We start from the raw sequence: 21,239 nt of genomic DNA, 5'->3' as shown, positions 1-21,239 counted from the left end.
GACTTCATTTGTTATTTTTCATGCATTTACTAATTATTTTGAGCTATAAGACGCTAAAATTGAAAAGCATTTCAAATGAACTATGAAAAGGTTGAAAGTTGGCATGGTATCATCATTTCATCCACATAGCATGTGCAAGAAAGTTGAGAGGGTCCCGGCAAAAACTGGATGCACTTCGTGTACAAAACGGACAATCTCTTTCAAAGTATCAGGATTTCATACGGAAACTCGTCTGTTACAAAGGGATTTCATTTTTCAAAACTTATTTGAACTCCTGACTTTTTGTGTGTTCAAAATGCACCATTCAAAGCCACATCATCATTTTTCAATCCTTTCTGACTTCATTTGTTATTTTTCATGCATTTACTAATTATTTTGAGCTATAAGACCCTAAAATTGAAAAGCATTTCAAATGAACTCTGAAAAGGTTGAAAGTTGGCATGGTATCATCATTTCATCCACATAGCATGTGCAAGAAAGTTGAGAGGGTCCCGGCAAAAACTGGATGCTCTTCGTGTACAAAACGGGCAATCTCTTTCAAATTATCAGGATTTCATACGGAAACTCGTCTATTACAAAGGGATTTCATTTTTTAAAACTTATTTAAACTCCTGACTTTTTGTGTGTTCAAAATGCACCATTCAAAGCCACATCATCATTTTCCAATCCTTTCTGACTTCATTTGTTATTTTTCATGCATTTACTAATTATTTTGAGCTATAAGACGCTAAAATTGAAAAGCATTTCAAATGAACTCAGAAAAGGTTGAAAGTTGGCATGGTATCATCATTTCATCCACATAGCATGTGCAAGAAAGTTGAGAGGGTCCCAGCAAAAACTGGATGCACTTCGTGTACAAAACGGACAATCTCTTTCAAATTATCAGGATTTCATACGGAAACTCGTCTATTACAAAGGGATTTCATTTTTTAAAACTTATTTGAACTCCTGACTTTTTGTGTGTTCAAAATGCACCATTCAAAGCTACATCATCATTTTCCAATCCTTTCTGACTTCATTTGTTATTTTTCATGCATTTACTAATTATTTTGAGCTATAAGACCGTAAAATTGAAAAGCATTTCAAATGAACTCTGAAAAGGTTGAAAGTTGGCATGGTATCATCATTTCATCCACATAGCATGTGCAAGAAAGTTGAGAGGGTCCCGGCAAAAACTGGATGCACTTCGTGTACAAAACGGACAATCTCTTTCAAATTATCAGGATTTCATACGGAAACTCGTCAATTACAAAGGGATTTAATTTTTTAGAACTTATTTAAACTCCTGACTTTTTGTGTGTTCAAAATGCACCATTCAAAGCCACATCATCATTTTCCAATCCTTTCTGACTTCATTTGTTATTTTTCATGCATTTACTAATTATTTTGAGCTATAAGACCCTAAAATTGAAAAGCATTTCAAATGAACTATGAAAAGGTTTAAAGTTGGCATGGTATCATCATTTCATCCACATAGCATGTGCAAGAAAGTTGAGAGGGTCCCGGCAAAAACTGGATGCACTTCGTGTACAAAATGGACAATCTCTTTCAAAGTATCAGGATTTCATACGGAAACTCGTCTGTTACAAAGGGATTTCATTTTTTAAAACTTATTTGAACTCCTGACTTTTTGTGTGTTCAAAATGCACCATTCAAAGCCACATCATCATTTTTCAATCCTTTCTGACTTCATTTGTTATTTTTCATGCATTTACTAATTATTTTGAGCTATAAGACGCTAAAATTGAAAAGCATTTCAAATGAACTCTAAAAAGGTTGAAAGTTGGCATGGTATCATCATTTCATCCACATAGCATGTGCAAGAAAGTTGAGAGGGTCCCGGCAAAAACTGGATGCACTTCGTGTACAAAACGGACAATCTCTTTCAAAGTATTAGGATTTCATATGGAAACTCGTCTGTTACAAAGGGATTTCATTTTTGTAAACTTATCTGAACTCCTGACTTTTTGTGTGTTCAAAATGCACCATTCAAAGCCACATCATCATTTTCCAATCCTTTCTGACTTCATTTGTTATTTTTCATGCATTTACTAATTATTTTGAGCTATAAGACCCTAAAATTGAAAAGCATTTCAAATGAACTCTGAAAAGGTTGAAAGTTGGCATGGTATCATCATTTCATCCACATAGCCTGTGCAAGAAAGTTGAGAGGGTCCCGGAAAAAACTGGATGCACTTCGTGTACAAAACGGACAATCTCTTTCAAAGTATCAGGATTTCATACGGAAACTCGTCTGTTACAAAGGGATTTCATTTTTTAAAACTTATTTGAACTCCTGACTTTTTGTGTGTTCAAAATGCACCATTCAAAGCCACATCATCATTTTTCAATACTTTCTGACTTCATTTGTTATTTTTCATGCATTTACTAATTATTGTGAGCTATAAGACCCTAAAATTGAAAAGCATTTCAAATGAACTCTGAAAAGGTTGAAAGTTGGCATGGTATCATCATTTCATCCACATAGCATGTGCAAGAAAGTTGAGAGGGTCCCGGCAAAAACTGGATGCACTTCGTGTACAAAACGGACAATCTCTTTCAAAGTATCAGGATTTCATATGGAAACTCGTCTGTTACAAAGGGATTTCATTTTTTAAAACTTATTTGAACTCCTGACTTTTTGTGTGTTCAAAATGCACCATTCAAAGCCACATCATCATTTTTCAATCCTTTCTGACTTCATTTGTTATTTTTTATGCATTTACTAATTATTTTGAGCTATAAGACCCTAAAATTGAAAAGCATTTCAAATGAACTCTGAAAAGGTTGAAAGTTGGCATGGTATCATCAGTTCATCCACATAGCATGTGCAAGAAAGTTGAGAGGGTTACGGCAAAAACTGGATGCACTTCGTGTACAAAACGGACAATCTCTTTCGAAGTATCAGGGTTTCGGACAAAAACTCATCTGTTACAAAGGGATTTCATTTTTGAAAACTTATTTGAACTCTTGACTTTTTGGGTGTTCAAAATGAACCATTCAAAGCAGAGACTGATTTTGAATGGTGGATATTCAACACACAAAAAGTCCATAAAGATCGCCAACCCCAACATAAAAAAATGAGCATAGATGCGCCTATAGAGAAAATTCTACCTAAATTCATAATAAATTTCTATGAATTTCAGAGAAACTCACTATGAATTTAGGTCAAATTCCCTGTATAAGGGCATCTATTTTCATTTTGAGAGGAGCTCAACAAGGCAGAGAGGGACGGGCTTATAAACCGGTGTGAGCGCCCTTCGGTTGGCGAGGTGGGACTAAACTCTGGCCTCAACGAGGACCAACCCTTTAGTCCCGGTTTGTGGCACAAACCGGGACTAATGGTCATGGGCCAGGGGCGAGGCGCATTGGTCCCGGTTCGTGCCTTGAACCGGGACCAAAAGGTCCAGACGAACCAGGACCAGTGGCCCATGTGGCCCGGCCGGCCCCTGGGCTCACGAACCGGGACTAATGCACCCCATGGGTCCCGGTTCGTGCGGAACCGGGACTAATGGGCTGGCCAGGCCCGAACGAAAGCCCTGTTTTCTACTAGTGTTGGGATCTAGATTTTTTTTCAGTTGGCCGATATCATGATGTGGGTTATCATTATGAAGTATTCTAGAGGTCTGTCTAGAGCACCAGAAGGAAGTAATTTATCCTTGGATGGATCTAAAATAAATTATGTCCCTTGGTTCTATGCTGCCGAAAATGTCCTTCTCACTACTTCGTTTATGGAATAAAGTGCAACTATGAGTGTTCCAAAATTTTCCAATGTTGTTGGATATGTAAGATCATATGGTTCAACCCATGTGCACGACTTCAATGCAAGGCAGAAACGACGGTGGTTTTCTTACATAAGACTAGGATGCACATGCAAAGGTTGAGTAGGATCATTTTTAAAACTTAATTCAAAATGGCCTATGATGTCTTTTTCAGCAGACTTTAAAAACGAAAGGCCTCTCACAAAAGTGGTGTAGGTGGATTGATAATTTTGTCTCTCGAGCTGGCATGACCATTAAAGTCAATATTGACTCTAGTCACAACTTTTAGACAAAAAAGGGTCTTCGTCAGAGGATCTGTGATCCCACATCGTCTTCAATAATGTGGTAGATATGCTTTTCAATCCTTGTGGAGTAAACCAAGGCAAGATGTCAAATCGGCGGGGCCCACCTAGTAGAGAGTAACTTTTCCATCTTACAATAGGCTGAAGACACAGTTCTCTTTATGGATCACAATATGGAGAAAGTGGAAACTCTAAAATTGGTGGTTTTTCCCTTTCTGCATCTTTCAAGCCTCAACAACAGTTTCCATAAGAGCTAGTTATTCCAGTTTGGCAAAGCACATGAGGGTGAACTGAACAACATTGAGATTTCCAGTTGTCAACCCATATGGTTTAACATTAGATACCTAAGTTATTCCAATCCATTTCCGTAAATCCCGGATTGCGAAATGGAAGCATGTTGAAGAAAGGCTTGAGAAGTGGGTCCGTAGTTGGAAAGCAAAGCACTTGTCCGCATGTGGACAGATTGTTGTAATCAACTGTGCTCTTGGCAACTTCCTAGTCTGTCCCCTTTTCAAGTCCACATTAGTGTCCTAATTCGACCACTTATGAAATCTCTAGTTATCAAAATGCCCTTGATCACTTGAAGTGTGAGGCATCGAGGACTGAGAAGGGGGCTGGATCGGCTAGCTATGATGAGCCAAGAGATGGCACACAGTGTGAAGCTCAGCAGCAATTGGTGTAGTGCACATTTGCTCTCTTATGCACTTGGATGCTTAAACATGAGTTAGGGTTGGAATTAAAACTCAAAACTCAAGAGCCCTTGAATTGTTAAGACCACTTGACTCATTTAGAGCATCTTCAACAGCGGCACAAAAATTCCGCGCCCTCAAATAATTTTAGCGCGCCACTGTAGCACTTTTAGTGTGCCGGACACAACATTGCTTTAGTAGATGCCCAAAAGCACGCGCCCAAAAGAACACGCAGTGTAAATTGTGAAGCGCGCGCAATCCGGCGCCTCAAATTTGCAGCTTTTGATAGCGTTTTTCCGCGCGCGCCCTACTTTTTTTGTGCGCGCACTGTTTTACAGCTTCTGCTGGAGCTGTCCGGCGCCCAAAAAATCCGGATTTTAGCACGCGGCCTAGTTTTTGGGCGCCTGTTGGAGATGCTGTTAGCTCGAACTCCTGGCCCATGGCTATTGCCCTCCTTGCCATGCCCTATAACCACCTTCACTGGCAATAAAAGTTTGGTCTCTCATGCATGAAGCCATTGGCTTGTTGACTCTTTGGATAAGGTCTTTCCTACTTTTTTTGCTCGACCTCCTTGTTCGCCTCCTTCAATCTAAGCCCGTCATGAGCGTCCCGATCTGATGGTTTTCTAAAATATCTAATTAATTGAAAAATGCCCTTGATTGCTCGCAATAGGACGATCTCATGAAATTGCCAACTCGGTAAGTCCTTTGTACAAACATTTCCTTCCTTTTCATCTCAAGTTCCTAGTTCTTCCTTTCTATCCAAGCCCATCATGAGCATCTAGATCCAGTCTTTTCTGTACCCTATATCTAACAAACTAAAACCTGCTCACATGAATCCTCTCAAAAGCCTAAGATCTCACCCCTAGCGCTGGACCCTTTCATCCTCATCATCCGGAAAAAAAGGCAAAACAATTTTTTGTTCAATACATATCTAATCAGACTGAAATTGATGTCGAAGGCACGATCATTCACATCAACTGAATCAGCGGGAAGGACGCGGAAGCTACCGTTTAACGAATGCAATGCAAGCAAGGTAGCTTGCTTTGGAGCTAGAAGTTTTTGGAGCATACTATGTTGGAATATTAGGCAAGTTCATGATTAATTCCAGTAAATAATTCATGACTAGAAGAGATACTAGCATGCAATAATCTAGCAAACTAGAAGAACAGCAAGACATGCATAACAGCAACAAACACGTAACAATAGCTGTAGAAACAGACATGAACAGAGGATGTTGGACGTACTGATCCTTAGCTATTATGGGTGCGACAGTGTTGATGACGATGTTGGCGACGATCTGCTGCTGACGGCGATGAATACGACGATGAGTAGCACCGCCCGACTTGGACGGAAGACGACCCGTGATGACGAATTTGAGCAGTCGCGCATAGCGCTTCCCAAAAACCTAATTCGTCCTCTCCCGGTGCAGGATCGCAAAGACGAACGGTTCCGGAGACCTGCTCTCCCACGCGCCGATGCACGCCGGCGTTTGGGATGGAGTAGACTACGATGGCGGTGCAAGTTGTGAGATGAGGCAAAAACCTAGGTGTTTTTCGGTGTGTCTCTGGCCGCAGCTGGTAGCTGTATATATATTAGGACCAGAGGCGGTATTGTGTCGCGACCACAATCCCAAACCGACTCGGTTTCTAATTCGTATACTTACCGGACAAGAAATCAAAAACTTGTCTGCCAAGACATAAAAATAAAACGGCAAAAGGAAGCTGCGCTCCTGCAAGGAGACGGACCAGATTTCGGCGGACCATTCACGCGCATGTCGCATGTACGCGCCGCCTCGCCTCGCCTCGCCTCGCCTCGCCACGCCACGCCACGGCCCGGCCCCGCCGGCAAGGCGAGGCGAGGCGAGCGAGCGCGCGCGTGTGGTTTTCCCTTTCTCTTCTCACACACCACTTAGAGTGGTGGAGAGAACCCACTATATAAAGAGGTCCAACTCTTCTTCAACTTCCGGGGTGGGACTAAACTTAGCACCACCACTTGCCATTTTACACATGGGCTTTGAGATTTCAGAAATTGCTATGGGCCTAGCCCATTAATTCTAACAATCCCCCACCAGATCTCAAATACCCATTTAGAGATTTGCCTTCTCTCACCACTTGTTTAATATACCTGTGTTTCAGCAGAGACTGTTAAGTTGAACTTCTGCCTAGAACTTTAAGCTACATCCATTCACAACTTGACAATGGACTATGCCTTGAATTGCTAGTTTTGTGTGAACAGGTTTCACTCAAAGTCTTAACCAGTACCTGACCGCCAGTAGGCTACCGCGCGGTTTGGAGCTTATACGTCATACTCCCTGGTCTCTTCGTGAGCTTACTAGAGATCACCCAAATCTCATAGACTGCGACGTTTACAGTCAGAACTCATATAGGTGTGTTCTTTCAAGACTGCTCTGTAGGACAGCATCTTTGCTAATTATAGCCAATAGAATCACATTAAGGCATGTTGCCAACCTACCTTACAGATCTGAGCCTTACAACTCTGAGAGTTTTGCATCTTCACTTGGAGACGATCATAAGTTATTACTCTCCTCGGTTAACCAATAGCTTGTTCTTCCCAGATCCTAATTCACGGGATCTCCGATCACAAAGGTTGGGTTACTACTATGGTGTAACATCTATGGGTCTCATACCCATCTCCCTCGATGCAATATCTATCACATTTCGTGATAGTCCCTTTGTAAAGGGATCTGCCAGGTTTTTGTCTGTTTGTATATACGTAACAGTTATTACTCCGGAGTTTCTCAACTTCCTGACAGACTTCAAACGTCTTTTCACGTGTCTTGATGACTTTGCATTATCTTTAGAATTGTTCACTTTAGCGATAACCGTTTGGTTATCACAATTCATAAGAATAGCCGGTACAGGTTTTTCAACAACCGGCAAGTCCATCAAGAGCTCACGCAGCCATTCTGCCTCAACAGTAGCTGTGTCCAAAGCAGTGAATTCTGCTTCCATAGTTGACCTCGTCAATATGGTTTGCTTGCAAGACCTCCATGACACTGCGCCACCACCATGAGTAAATACATACCCACTTGTTGCGTAAAGTACATCAACATCGGAGATCCAATTTGAATCACTATATCCTTCTAGCACAGCAGGATGCCCTGAATAAGTAATTCCGTAACTCATAGTACCTCTCAGATAGCGCAAGACCCTTTCTAGTGCATGCCAATGATCATCACCCGGATTGGACATGAACCTACTCAGTTTGCTCACAGCAAAAGAGATATCTGGTCTTGTAGCGCTAGCTAAGTACATGAGTGAACCGACAATTTGAGAGTATCTTAATTGATCTCTCGTTTCTTTCTTGTTCTTTCTGAGTGTCACGCTGGGATCATAAGGTGTTGGAGAAGGCTTGCTATCCATAAAACCGAATCGGTTCAAGACCTTCTCAACATAGTGAGATTGCGTTAATGTAATCCCACTCTCATCCTTAATAAGTTTGATGTTTAGAATTACATCGGCTTCTCCCAGATCTTTCATGTCAAAACTTTTTGATAGAAAAGACTTGACCTCATTAATTGCATTAATGTTTGTACCAAAGATCAGTATGTCGTCCACATACAAACATAATATGACACTATTGCCCCCACCATGGCGATAGTAAACACACCTATCAGCCTCGTTAATGACAAATCCTGCAGAAGTCAGAGTTCTTTCAAACTTCTCATGCCATTGCTTAGGTGCCTGTTTCAGACCATACAAAGATTTTAACAACTTGCACACCTTTCTCTCTTCACCCTTTACCACAAACCCGTCAGGCTGATCCATATAGATCTCCTCTTCCAACTCTCCATTGAGAAAAGCTGTCTTTACATCCATTTGATGAATGATAAGACCATAAGAGGCAGCCAAGGAAAGTAACACTCGAATGGTGGTCATTCTAGCAACGGGTGAATAGGTGTCAAAGTAATCTTCGCCTTCTTTCTGAGTGTAGCCCTTGGCCACTAGCCGCGCCTTGTACTTATCAGTAGTACCATCAGGCTTTAGCTTCTTTTTGAACACCCACTTACAGCCCACAGGTTTACAACCATATGGTCTATCAGTTAGTTCCCAAGTTCCATTAGAAAGAATTGAGTCCATCTCATTATGAACAGCTTCTTTCCAATCATCTACATCCGGAGATGCATATGCTTCTGCAATCGTCTTGGGTGTGTCGTCCACAAGGTATACAATGAAATCATCACCAAAGGATTTTGCAATCCTTTGTCTCTTGTTCCTTCTAGGAACTTCATTGTTATCCTTCTCAAGGACTTCCTCATGTGATTGTTCGAAATATTCATCAGTTGTACTAGATTCAGGAATTATCTCAGAAGAAAATCTAGCAACGCTATGCATATCTTTCATAGGAAATATGTTCTCAAAAAATGTTGCATCACGAGATTCCATTATAGTATCAACATGCATATCAGGTACTTCAGATTTTACCACTAAAAACCTATAAGCAATGCTCCGTTGAGCATACCCTAGAAAGACACAATCCACTGTCTTTGGTCCAAGTTTGCGTTTCTTAGGAATAGGAATATTGACCTTTGCCAAACATCCCCAAGTGCGCAAATAAGAAAGTGATGGTTTTCTCCCAACCCACTCCTCATAAGGGGTTTTCTCCTTATTATTGTTGGGAACTCTATTCAGGACATGACATGAAGTCAATAGAGCCTCCCCCCACCATGCCTTAGATAAACCAGCAGTGTCTAACATGGCATTCACCAAGTCAGCCAATGTGCGGTTTTTCCTCTCGGCCACTCCATTTGATTGAGGTGAATAGGGAGGCGTCCTCTCATGAATAATACCATGTTCCTCACAAAATTCATCAAAAACTTTTGGAAAATACTCTCCACCATGATCGGACCTAAGACGCTTGATCTTTCTCTCTAGTTGATTTTCAACTTCAGCTTTATAGATTTTAAAGTAGTCTAATGCTTCATCTTTAGTTTGCAACAAATAAACATAGCAAAATCTAGTCGCATCATCAATCAAAGTCATGAAATATCTCTTTCCACCTTTTGTCAACACACCATTCATCTCACAAAGATCAGAATGTATGAGTTCTAGAGGTGCCAAGTTTCTCTCCTAGGCAGCCTTATGAGGCTTTCGAGGTTGCTTAGATTGCACACAACTATGGCACTTAGAACCTTTGGCAACTGTGAAGTTCGGAATTAAACTCATGCTGGATAGCCGAGACATTAAACCAAAATTAATATGACATAAACGAGAGTGCCAAATACTTGCATCATCATTAACACTAGCACAAATTTGGTTTATTGACTTATTGCAAAAATCTGAAAGAGAAAAGCGGAACAAGCCTCCGCACTCATAGCCTTTTCCTATAAATTGTCCAAATCTTGACACGATTACTTTATTGGACTCTAAAACTACCTTAAATCCATCTCGACATAGAAGGGAGCCGCTAACTAGATTCTTGTTCATAGTAGGGACATGCTGCACGTTCCTTAGTTGCACGATCTTTCCCGAAGTAAACTTCAGATCCACCGTGCCAATGCCACGAACAGAAGCATGTGACCCATTCCCCATTAGGACGGAAGAATCCATTGCGACCTGATAAGAAGTAAACAGGGAGATGTCAGCACACACATGAACGTTAGCACCCGAATCAATCCACCACGAAGATGATTGAAATACTGAAAGCACAATAGGTAAATTACCATACCCATCAGTATTGCTAGCGGTCACCATGTTGACAGTCTTGGAGCTTGTTTTCCCTCTGCGGTCTGCACGTTCAGGGCATTCCTTGGAAAAGTGTCCAGGCTTCCCACAGGCATAGCACACTAGCTCAGCCTTGTTGAACTTCTTCTTCTTGAAGGTAGTAGTCTTGGTAGGCTTGTTGAAAACAGGTTTGTTCTTCCTTTTGTTCTTGTTCTGTGGGTACCTCTGCACCATGTTAGCAGTAGGCTGAACCTCACCTCCATTTTCAGTAGTATCTTTAGCCCGAGCTTTTTCTTCAACATCAAGAGATGCAATCAGATTTTCAACTGATATCTCCTGTCTCTTATGCTTCAGAGTTGTGGCGAAATTCCTCCATGAAGGAGGCAACTTTGCAATCATGCACCCAGCCACGAATTTGTCGGGTAGAACACATTTAAGGAGTTCAAGTTCCTTCACAATGCACTGTATCTCATGAGCTTGTTCAACCATAGAACGGTTATTCACCATCTTGTAGTCATGAAAACTCTCCATGATGTACAGTTCACTGCCTGCATCTGTTGCACCGAATTTTGCATTCAGTGCATCCCACAGAATCTTTCCGTCATTTATGTGCATGTACACATCACACAGACGGTCAGCAAGAACACTCAGAATGCATCCCACAAACATAGTATTGGCTTCCTGGAATTTTCTCCGATCTTCGTCGGTCATTCCCTCTGGAGCACCAACACTAGCGTGGAAAACTTTCAGAGCAGTAAGCCAGAGCGTGGTCTTCACCTGCCACCTCTTAAAGTGCACACCGGTAAACTTATTCGGCCTCAGTGCATCAGCGAATCCAGCCATAGTTAACTCAGGAAATTGCCTATAATTAGGTTTTTGGATTGTTGGAATATTAGGCAAGTTCATGATTAATTCCAGTAAATAATTCATGACTAGAAGAGATACTAGCATGCAATAATCTAGCAAACTAGAAGAACAGCAAGACATGCATAACAGCAGCAAACACTTAACAATAGCTGTAGAAACAGACATGAACAGAGGATGTTGGACGTACTGATCGTTAGCTATTATGGGTGCGACAGTGTTGATGACGATGTTGGCGACGATCTGCTGCTGACGGCGATGAATACGACGATGAGTAGCACCGCCCGACTTGGACGGAAGACGACCCGTGATGACGAATTTGAGCAGTCGCGCACAGCGCTTCCCAAAAACCTAATTCGTCCTCTCCCGGTGCAGGATCGCAAAGACGAACGGTTCCGGAGACCTGCTCTCCCACGCGCCGATGCACGCCGGCGTTTGGGATGGAGTAGACTACGATGGCGGCGCAAGTTGTGAGATGAGGCAAAAACCTAGGTGTTTTTCGGTGTGTCTCTGGCCGCAGCCGGTAGCTGTATATATATTAGGACCAGAGGCGGTATTGTGTCGCGACCACAATCCCAAACCGACTCGGTTTCTAATTCGTATAGTTACCGGACAAGAAATCAAAAACTTGTCTGCCAAGACATAAAAATAAAACGGCAAAAGGAAGCTGCGCTCCTGCAAGGAGACGGACCAGATTTCGGCGGACCATTCACACGAAAGGCGAGGCGAGGCGAGCGAGCGCGCGTGTGGTTTTTCCTTTCTCTTCTCACACACCACTTAGAGTGGTGGAGAGAACCCACTATATAAAGAGGTCCAACTCTTCTTCAACTTCCGGGGTGGGACTAAACTTAGCACCACCACTTGCCATTTTACACATGGGCTTTGAGATTTCAGAAATTGCTATGGGCCTAGCCCATTAATTCTAACATACTAGTGGTAAAAGAGGGGTAGTTGCACCTTGTGTTGTCACCCATTCCAGAAGGTTACATGCTTTGTACACGATGTATTTGCTCCTTGGCAAGTTTGCATCATGGATTACGGCCCTTTGCTTGCAGGGATCAAATTAATGGCTGAAACACATATAGCTTTGGTGATAAATAAGCCTAGCTACATGCATGCTTCACTTCAACGCACAATTCCTGCTTGCTAGAGATCCAGTGCACGTATGCATGTACGTACGAGCCCCTGCACCGAACTTCAATAATGCAATTGCATATTTTGCATTTATACATAGATATATAGATAGGCACACTCAGTTGATAACATCACATCATCATACAGCTATATATATAGCTGGACTGGAAATTATGAAACGTACAGGCACTGCACTCACTATACGTCTTGTATGCTGCAGCTAGCCAGCCTATAGTAACGGCGACGTACGGAGGGCAGAGAGTCTTGACATACACGTCGATCATTATCGATCACAAAAGTTTTTCACACAAGGACGCAACAGAGACACAGAACTATGGGACGTACGCGAACGCGATAGTAGTCGCTCCCGGCCCCGGAATATACGTACGTACGTAGGGTAGAATGCATGCGACGGCTGAGCAAGCACCGTCGCACATTTATTAGCTGGTTGGATCGTGGATCTTCAGGGCAGCCATGTCGGCATGAACGACGCCGCCACGCATGCGTTGTTTATCTGCTCCTGAGTATACCTGAATGAAATTAGACGAAATGGTCACCACGGGAACTTGATTACTCGTATCTGAACGGTAATTGAGGGCACGTTCGTAAAGCAAGCAAGCACATACCCTATCTGAAGTGTAGGCTCAGTGGTAGGGTCCAGGGGGTGGAAGAAGCCGTTGCCGCCGTGGTGTGGCGCCTGCTGCTGATGCGGGGACTGCCGCAGCTGGTCGTAGCCGAGCAAGTTGGCGGCGTGCTGCTCCCACATTTGGCCCTGCATCTGCTGGCTGCTCTCCTCCAGCTTCTCATCGCAAAAACAGATAAACATGTCACTAATCTTGCAATTAAAATCAATCCGTCTAATTATCTGCCTGTTCTTGGCAGTCGAGAAGGTTTTGTAGAATCTACAGTATAGAACAGAACTAAAACATGCAAACGACAGGAGTACGAAAGCTGTATATGCAACAACTTGTGGTACGTACGGTATGCATGGAAATACTGATGCACCTGCATGCTAACAGATTTCTGTTTGGCCTTTATAAAGCATTAGTACGTTTGTTACTCTTTTTAGAGGGACAGGTATGTATATGGTCCTTGGTGAGCGAGTGGTTGAAAGCATATGCAGAAGAAACCAACTGCCGGACGACACTTATGTGGGTACATTCAAAAGTAAGTACAAAATGGCTTCAGCTTCAAAACAAGAGAACCGGATGCATGCTCCGTGCAGTATTTAAGTTCAGGCGAGTGGGTGCAAACACCAACCATAACCAGGTTTATTTCTTCTGAAGATAAAATAAGTAAGCAGGGTGATTTGTACGGACAGGTGAACTTACTTTTCTTCGAAGGCACTTATTAGCTTCACACAGCATTTGTTCCTGCAAAATTTGAACAGTCAGCTTTCTTATCTGAGCATAAGTCTATGAGAAGATCTTATAACACAAATTATTATCAAATTTATTTTGGTAGGAGCACATACCTTCCTTTGCAGATCAGTGAGCTGGTCAAGCATATGCTGTGTCTGCAAGATTGAATTTCATCAGCATTCTTTTGTCTTACAAAATATGCTAACTAGCATAAACTGAAAAACAATATCCAAACTGACAGCGCCAAATTGTTTCAAGTTTCGAAGTACATATGAATATGCAGTGCATCACAGAATAAAAATTGTCCGAATGTTTCTTTGTTCCATTCCTAGAAAAATGATGATGAATCAAAGAGATCCAGCTGTAAATTGCATATAGTTGAATAAACAGGAACTATACAAAGCAGCTCACTTATCGGAGACTCTTTTTTTCTGAAACAGATTTTAGTAAACAGACTAGCCTGAGATTTTGTCCTTTGAAAAAAAAAGGAGAAAGTAATAAGCTATATTTTGCAGATTTAAAACAGTATTTTTCATGATTATTCGAACAGGGCACATACCCTGATCCAGTTTACTTAATTAAAACTGAAGCAATACAAGGCGCTATCGGACCCTACATCCAGTAGCATTATATATCTAATGATCATCTAACACGGAGTAACAACAGATGACAGAAACAGAAAAAGCCCAAAGCTACAGGACGACATAAAAAAGCTACCAAACAATCGGTACTTCTTATGTAGATAATGCAAAGAGATAATTCTCCTAGCCTCTGCATTGTGATCATTTGGAAAACAATCAATTACCCTTGTGGATCTTATGTGCCTTAAGGATGAATCAAGTTGCTTTTCGAGCTGCTCCAGATCTTTGATGCCAAGTGACCCGAGATCTTCACCAAGCAAATTTCTGTAAATGTCATTCAATTATAGGACCACCATAAGTAGTGTGTATTAAATCAATATTTAGACTATGCCACATGGACTTATTTAACTTCACTGCAATAGATGGACATATTTGATTTCTGCTGATTGTTGAAACTTGTTCAAAAAGGTAATCATTTCATGCTGAAGATAGAAGAGTCCACTTCATCTACAAAAGTAACACGGGGTAGAATAACTAAGTTACCGTTGGGTTCTCTGCAGATTCTCGACTCGTGCTTTCAGTTTGAGGTACTCGTTTCGACTGCTCTGCACTAACTGAAAGTATGTGCCACTTCAGTAAAAACTTTATCAAAACAGAACTTAAACATTATAAAGTGAAAAATAGGAAAGGAAAAACTGGGATTAGAATAAATTAAGATTATTTTACATGCAATGCTATTGGGGAAACAACTAAATAACTAATCATGATTTTGATCTTTCATGACAACTCAATGGCCACCCCTTTCATATTTTGTTCTCTTATCAGCGATTTTAATTTCAGCTTCAGTTAGTATATATGGTAGGTGTATCCCAAGAAAAATGACAGTCTTATTTGTGGCCATCAGGACTCAGAAAGAAGTAGGAAAAAGGTTATAGAACTACTGGAACTACATCCAGATAAAATCTAGATAATTTTCCAATCACGGTATGTTTTCATTAGCATTCCCAGATATATGATTCATTTTGCAACACTCTCATTTTAGATACAGAGAACTTCAAGATTATTTCACAGTAGTAAAATAGAGATAAGTAGGCAGCTGGCACTAGGCAGTAAACATTGGTCATACTTGAGTAGGTAATAGTGTTAGTAAGTAGTTTATAAACATCACTTTTAATGCGATTCATACAAACATGCATTATTTAGGCCGTTTAATGGTAATACTGAAGAAAAACACACAAGATTTCAGGATTATGTCAGTAAACAACTCGTAGTATCTTTTGACAAGAGGGATGCTAGAACACAAGTTAATTTTATGCACTTGTGATATTAAATCAATCATTATAATGTCTGAATAAAAACAGAAGTTACCTCATTCTCCTTATTTTGTATTGCTGTATCTGGCCCACCATAACTGCATTTCTGGTATCTCTCAAGTGTTTTGGGCATGCTACAAGTTCAAAAATGCGAATAAGGAACTGACTAAAGGAGCATAATAGTGTTCACGAAACAACAAGTGTTAGAAAATGTGGGTTTTCAAGATATATATGCTAGTTTCCTAAGTCAGATTACATGATATACATATATAGACCCAAAAAAATTGGTTGCACAATACATCAATACGAGTACTTTGCAGGCAGCAATTTTGAGAAAACAGCAACGCTAATTAATCTTTTTATATATTGGTAATTTTATGCTCCTTATAAATGTTTATTTCCATGGTATTCTAAGATTGTCCTGATGTTTAATAGACAAACAAACATTCAATACAACAGGAAATAAACACTACAAATAAAAGCAACAAATAGCACTAGTAGTTAGTATACTGCCAGACTTGAAAGAGGCGTGCAAGATGTGGGATATCTGCCATCTTCCTCAGCAGATTCTAGGTACAGTAGACGTTAAGGATATCTGCCAGCATAAAATACTGGAGCTCTAGCACTAGCTGGCTATGTAGCAACTGCACAGGCCTGAAGGGACATCTGATAATACGTTAAGTTCGTACAGTAGATAGAAGCGAGTTGAAATGAAAGGACTACTCGGCCGTGAGAGATGGGCTGACAAATGAATGAGCAGAGACAACTGAGGACTTTCACCGATTATACCCTGCAGGTACTTCCCAGTCAGTCCTAGGTATCTTATGTACCTTTACCTTGTCCTGGGCCATCCGAGGAGTCAAGCGGGTGTTTAGTTATTACTAACTTCATTGTTATTTTTTGTGACTAATTCAGTTCAGTAGTGCCATAACTTGGACGAAAAACAATACTTGTTTCCATGTTAATTAATTAGCATTTGACTTGGATTCGATGGGCTTCCTGTTAAAGTGAATCTCTTTAAAAAAATCAATTCCAATTACAAAAAATACTGCCACCATACATCTAAAATTTGAGTGCAGAATGATCATTTTTTCCCTCTTCTGTTCCGTAAATTTAAATGTAATGCAAAGAAACTTATAATACACCGAACCTCCGTAACAACACAAAATATACACTAGAAATACGCATATTTTGGCTTCTTGTATATATGGAATTAACTGTAACTCATTGTTAGCATGGTACAGTAGTCTTTTCTAGAACCTCATCAAAATTTTGATGCTAAGGAACCAATCAGTTATGTTTTCTCACGAAACTTGTACATCTAATTTATTGACAAACTCATTTAACAATAGATGTATGGCACAGCTCTAGTGTGAACAGAAAATTTTCCTTATGTAAAACCCCAAGCAAGGTGAGTGCATCCACAACTAGGTCAACTTGGGCCGCACTCTTGATCCTCTTGATTTATGAATGTGATACATATCAATCATAAGGTTTTGATTCTAATACTAGACCATATAATATCAAGAAGCATACTGCTAACTAGTTATGTAGTGAACGGTGGTGCATACAATGTAAGAGTATTAATTAAGTTTTGGACATGTTATCTTAATATTGGAACATGTATATGTGACAAAATTAAGTACTCAGCTAAACTATGTTGACAACTGGGAGTTGGCTGAAACTCTATGGGTAGTGAAAAGTTGACCGCCACAGTAGAGAATATCACATGGGTAGTGAAACATGAATGATATCCATAGTAGTGAGAAACCTATGCTTGCTATGTAGTGAATATTGCATGCAATTTAAGCCTATTCCAATCTTACACTATTTAAGTCCAGGGCAAGTTCTCCTAATATTGAAACACATATTTGTCACAAAATCATAACTACTCAACTAAAAATACGCCAATTAGTGGGAATTTACTAAAAGTTTATGGCTAGTGAAACAGTGACAGCCATACTCCGTGTCCCTATACATAGGATTAGATAATTAATTCAGGCATACATAGGATTATGTAGAAAATAAATTACGTGCCTCTTTCAAATATGATAGAAAAACAAGGTTTCAAGGGAGCCTAAATATATAAAGCTACTTGGTTGAGTCCTATTCATGTGAAATCATGTATCCATCATCAAACAAACTATGTATCTCATCCATGTTTAAAACTAGAACTGTCATTTCTTAAGTAAAAGAACAGAACTCTTTTGAACTGAGATCCTCCTAGTTAAGATAATTAATACTAGTAGATTACATGTCTGCATTTATTTCTCTTTTTTTTTGGCAAAGGAGACACTGATATATTGTTAAATTATCTTGCTTATTTAGATAGAAACAATCCAATTAATAGGGCATTCTCATGTCTTTTTTTCATGCTGGTTGAGGGATAGCACCGACTTAGCTGTGTACAAACTGTAGGAGTAAAGAAATTTACCATTGAAAACTATAGAGTTTATTAGTAAGTAATCTGACTGAAACTTGTCTATCTTCGCCTAGCCAATTATGTGTTCATTTCTGTTTTGTAAACAGAGAATTTAATTCGATTGATACCAACCATGCTTGTTTTTTTTTTTGCGGGGGAAAAAATTCAATATGTAAACAGACAATATGCATGCTTGTCTGACAGCTGAACACCAGATCTTGAAAGAAATCAAAGATGCAGAAACATGTTTGAATCATCCATTGTGTTTCTCTAGGAATCTATCTCTCTCCTATATTTGTTGACAAGAAATCTCCAAAAAAATCATCCATAGCAGTAGCAAAAGAAAAAGGCAATACATATGAAGTTTCGATCTCACTTAATTTGAGGCAACCACAACTCTCACATGAAAGCCCAAAAATCCAAAAGACACCATCCCAGAAAAACCGCAGGAAACCAGCGACAAGACATCCATACAGTAACCGTTTTGCCTCGATCTTCTGCACAAGAAGCTAGCTAAGCTAGGGATGCTGAGAATCAATCCATCTATCAGTCACCACACGCATCCGATGTCTACGTGATGCGATCGATGCCTGCCGTCCCGTCGAAGCAAATTTGATCCATTTGTTCGGAGATCTACAGGGCAAGCGATGGCCAATCGAAGCCGACATAAACCCCTGATTTAATTAACTAGCTCCCGGCCGGCCAGCCGGCCCATGCATGCAAAATTCAACCAGAAGTTAAAGAGCGCGCCGGCCGACCATCTCTCAGACGACAGACCCCATGGATTCACGACGACCTTGGGGGCTGAGGCCCGCAGATCTAGCGCGAACTCGCCACGCGAGAAGCCAAGCTGTAGCGACCTAAACCAAAACCCTAGCTAATTTGTGGAAGAAACTAGTCCCGGCTGGCCGGAGCCGGACACACACACCCCTGATCGAGCTTCTCCGGGCACGGATCCACCGCGTCCGAGCCCCCGAAGGAAACCCCAAGCGCCCAATACCCCGGCAGAGGCCAGATCTAGCAAGCTAAACCCCACGGTACACACCCACTTGTGTTTCATGTTGTTGGAATTACGTGTGGGCGTATACCTCTGGCCGCTGCAGAACTCGTAGAGCTTGCCGCGGTTGGAGAAGATGATGAGCGCGACCTCGGCATCGCAGAGGACGGAGAGCTCGTAGGCCTTCTTGAGCAGGCCGTTGCGGCGCTTGGCGAAGGTGACCTGGCGGTTGATCTTGTTCTCGATCCGCTTGAGCTCGACCCGTCCGCGCCCCATGCCGTCGCCGCCGGCCGCCGCGTCCGGGACCGCTAGCTCCAGATCGATCGGCCGCCTCCTCCTCCTCCTGCTACGCGCCGCTCGACCGCTCCCACACCACCAAAGCAGCTCAGCTCAGCTCAGCCAACCGAGAAGCTCAGCTCAGCTCTCTCGCGCGCGCTGGAGGGGAGGGGGAGGGGGAGGGGAAAGGGGAAAGGGAAAGAGGGGGAGGGGGCTGGACGGGATGGGAGCGGAGCGGTGGGGGAGGTGGGTTAAAAGGCCAAACGGGAGTGGGGAGTGATTAGGGCGCTGCGCCCCACCATTGCCGTTTCCGGCAAGGTGCGAGACGCGAAACCCTAGCGCGCGCTCTCTCTCCTCCCCCGTTCCGTCGCCCCTGCTCCGTCGCTGTCTCCCCGCGCTGGCTGCTACGTACACGCCACCCCGCTCGCTACCTTTTCGATCGCCCGTCATATCCAGCGCGTGGCCCGCCCGATTCATACGCACTGCGTGCGTACGTACGATGCGGCCATCCCTGACCACACACGCGCCTCCTTTTCTCCCCCCCTGTGGGTGTTCGGGTTGGTGGACGGACGAGTCGGGGCTCGACAGGTGGGGGGAGGAATGCGGGGGGCTTTTCCGGGGGGAACCTCGGGTTGCTGTGGTTTCGGGCAAGGGCCTCGTTGCCATATGAGCTCGTCCGATCGATCCATCCATCCATCGGCGGCTTTGCTGGGACGGCCGTATATATATTCCTACCTGAACTCGACCCGCTCGTGTATGTTACCGTAGTTTGCGCAGACAGGAGGGGATGAGGCTGAGCGCATGCGTTAATTTTTGCCTGGGAGCGTATTAGCGTATGTGGTATGGGCAATTGCGCGTAAGCTGGCCGGGGGCTTCCGGCTCGCTTCGCTTCCGTATTGGTGCTGCGGAATGTGCTCCGTTCGGGAAGGACGAATATCTAGCTAGTTTCGGCTCAGCTTTGGTCCAGTTTCCGTGTGGTTTACCTCTCGTGAACTCATCTCTGCCCAGGCAACAAATCGTTACCATTTTCATTTTTGTCTTGGCTCGGCGCTGTTTTTCCATCCTTTTTTAATGCATGCTCTAAAAGTGTGCACGTACATCAGCTGCTTGCCGATCGACATGCTATATGTGGTGGTTACTCTTCAAGGGGTCTACTTTTTAACGCAACGGCGGACATGACTCACTAGGGGAAAGATACTGCAAATCCCACCATCGTATGAGGCTTAATGCTTAAGAAAAAATATTATATGCAGCAAGATAACACACACATTTTTTTTTTGCGGGAAAGATAAAACGCACATTTGTATACACCTTGTAGCTAGACTATGGTTTAGCGAGACTGGTCTGATTTCAACATGCTTTTGTTCTTACGTATATGTATGTTTTTTTTTTTGCGGGAAAGAGTTGGCTTTATTGATTAAAGCTAGAAATGGTGATACAATTGTATATCACATCGCATAACAAAAGATGTATAGTTCTCTCCTGCTAACCTGTCTAAATCATGAGTTACTACATCATTATGTCCACGGCGATCTCTAGGAAAAGAAAAAATAACACTCTCTACGAGCCTATGGAATTCTATAGGTTGACATTTGAATGATCAGAACATTTTATGAATGTCTGACCGCTCCTCCTGGCTAAATCACGAGTTTCTACAACGTTATGTCCATGACGATCTCTAAGAAAAGAAAACATAACACTCTCTATGAGTCTCTGGAATTCTATAGGTTGGCATTTGAATGATCACAACATTTTATGAATGTCCGACCGGTCCTCCTGGCTTGACTTTAGTGCATTCTCTCCAAGGGCAGAACCCGATTCGAAGTTGGCAGGCAATGTAATGCACTCCACAC

General features: G+C 42.1%; 1 protein-coding gene across 1 annotated transcript; it reads right to left on the bottom strand.

Annotated features, from left to right (window-relative positions):
• Window positions 1–12,637: 12,637 nt before the first annotated feature.
• LOC109763714 (MADS-box transcription factor 8-like) lies at window positions 12,638–19,509 on the bottom strand. The gene is made up of 8 exons (XM_020322574.4): window positions 19,202–19,509; window positions 15,747–15,825; window positions 14,922–14,992; window positions 14,603–14,702; window positions 13,911–13,952; window positions 13,768–13,809; window positions 13,063–13,235; window positions 12,638–12,966 (listed from the first exon to the last, which is right to left on the bottom strand). The coding sequence occupies exons 1-8, from the start codon at window positions 19,384–19,386 to the stop codon at window positions 12,900–12,902; spliced, it is 759 nt and encodes a 252-aa protein (XP_020178163.1). The 5' UTR covers window positions 19,387–19,509; the 3' UTR covers window positions 12,638–12,899.
• Between the last annotated feature and the right edge of the window lie 1,730 nt (window positions 19,510–21,239).

Source organism: Aegilops tauschii, chromosome 5 (assembly GCF_002575655.3).
Source record: "Aegilops tauschii subsp. strangulata cultivar AL8/78 chromosome 5, Aet v6.0, whole genome shotgun sequence".
Lineage (NCBI taxonomy): Eukaryota > Viridiplantae > Streptophyta > Magnoliopsida > Poales > Poaceae > Aegilops > Aegilops tauschii.
The sequence above is the reverse complement of the archived record's forward strand: the minus strand, read 5'-3'. Positions and strand labels throughout refer to the sequence as shown.

What these genes read in the sequence shown, in the direction of transcription:
- LOC109763714 (XM_020322574.4), bottom strand. Translation starts at nt 19,386, where the DNA reads ATGGGGCGCGGACGGGTCGAGCTCAAGCGGATCGAGAACAAGATCAAC. An exon ending in TCACTGATCTGCAAAGGAAG is followed by an intron (nt 13,810 to 13,910) that starts GTATGTGCTCCT and finishes CAAATTTTGCAG; the next exon opens with GAACAAATGCTGTGTGAAGC. An exon ending in GAGCCTACACTTCAGATAGG is followed by an intron (nt 12,967 to 13,062) that starts GTATGTGCTTGC and finishes AATTTCATTCAG; the next exon opens with GTATACTCAGGAGCAGATAA.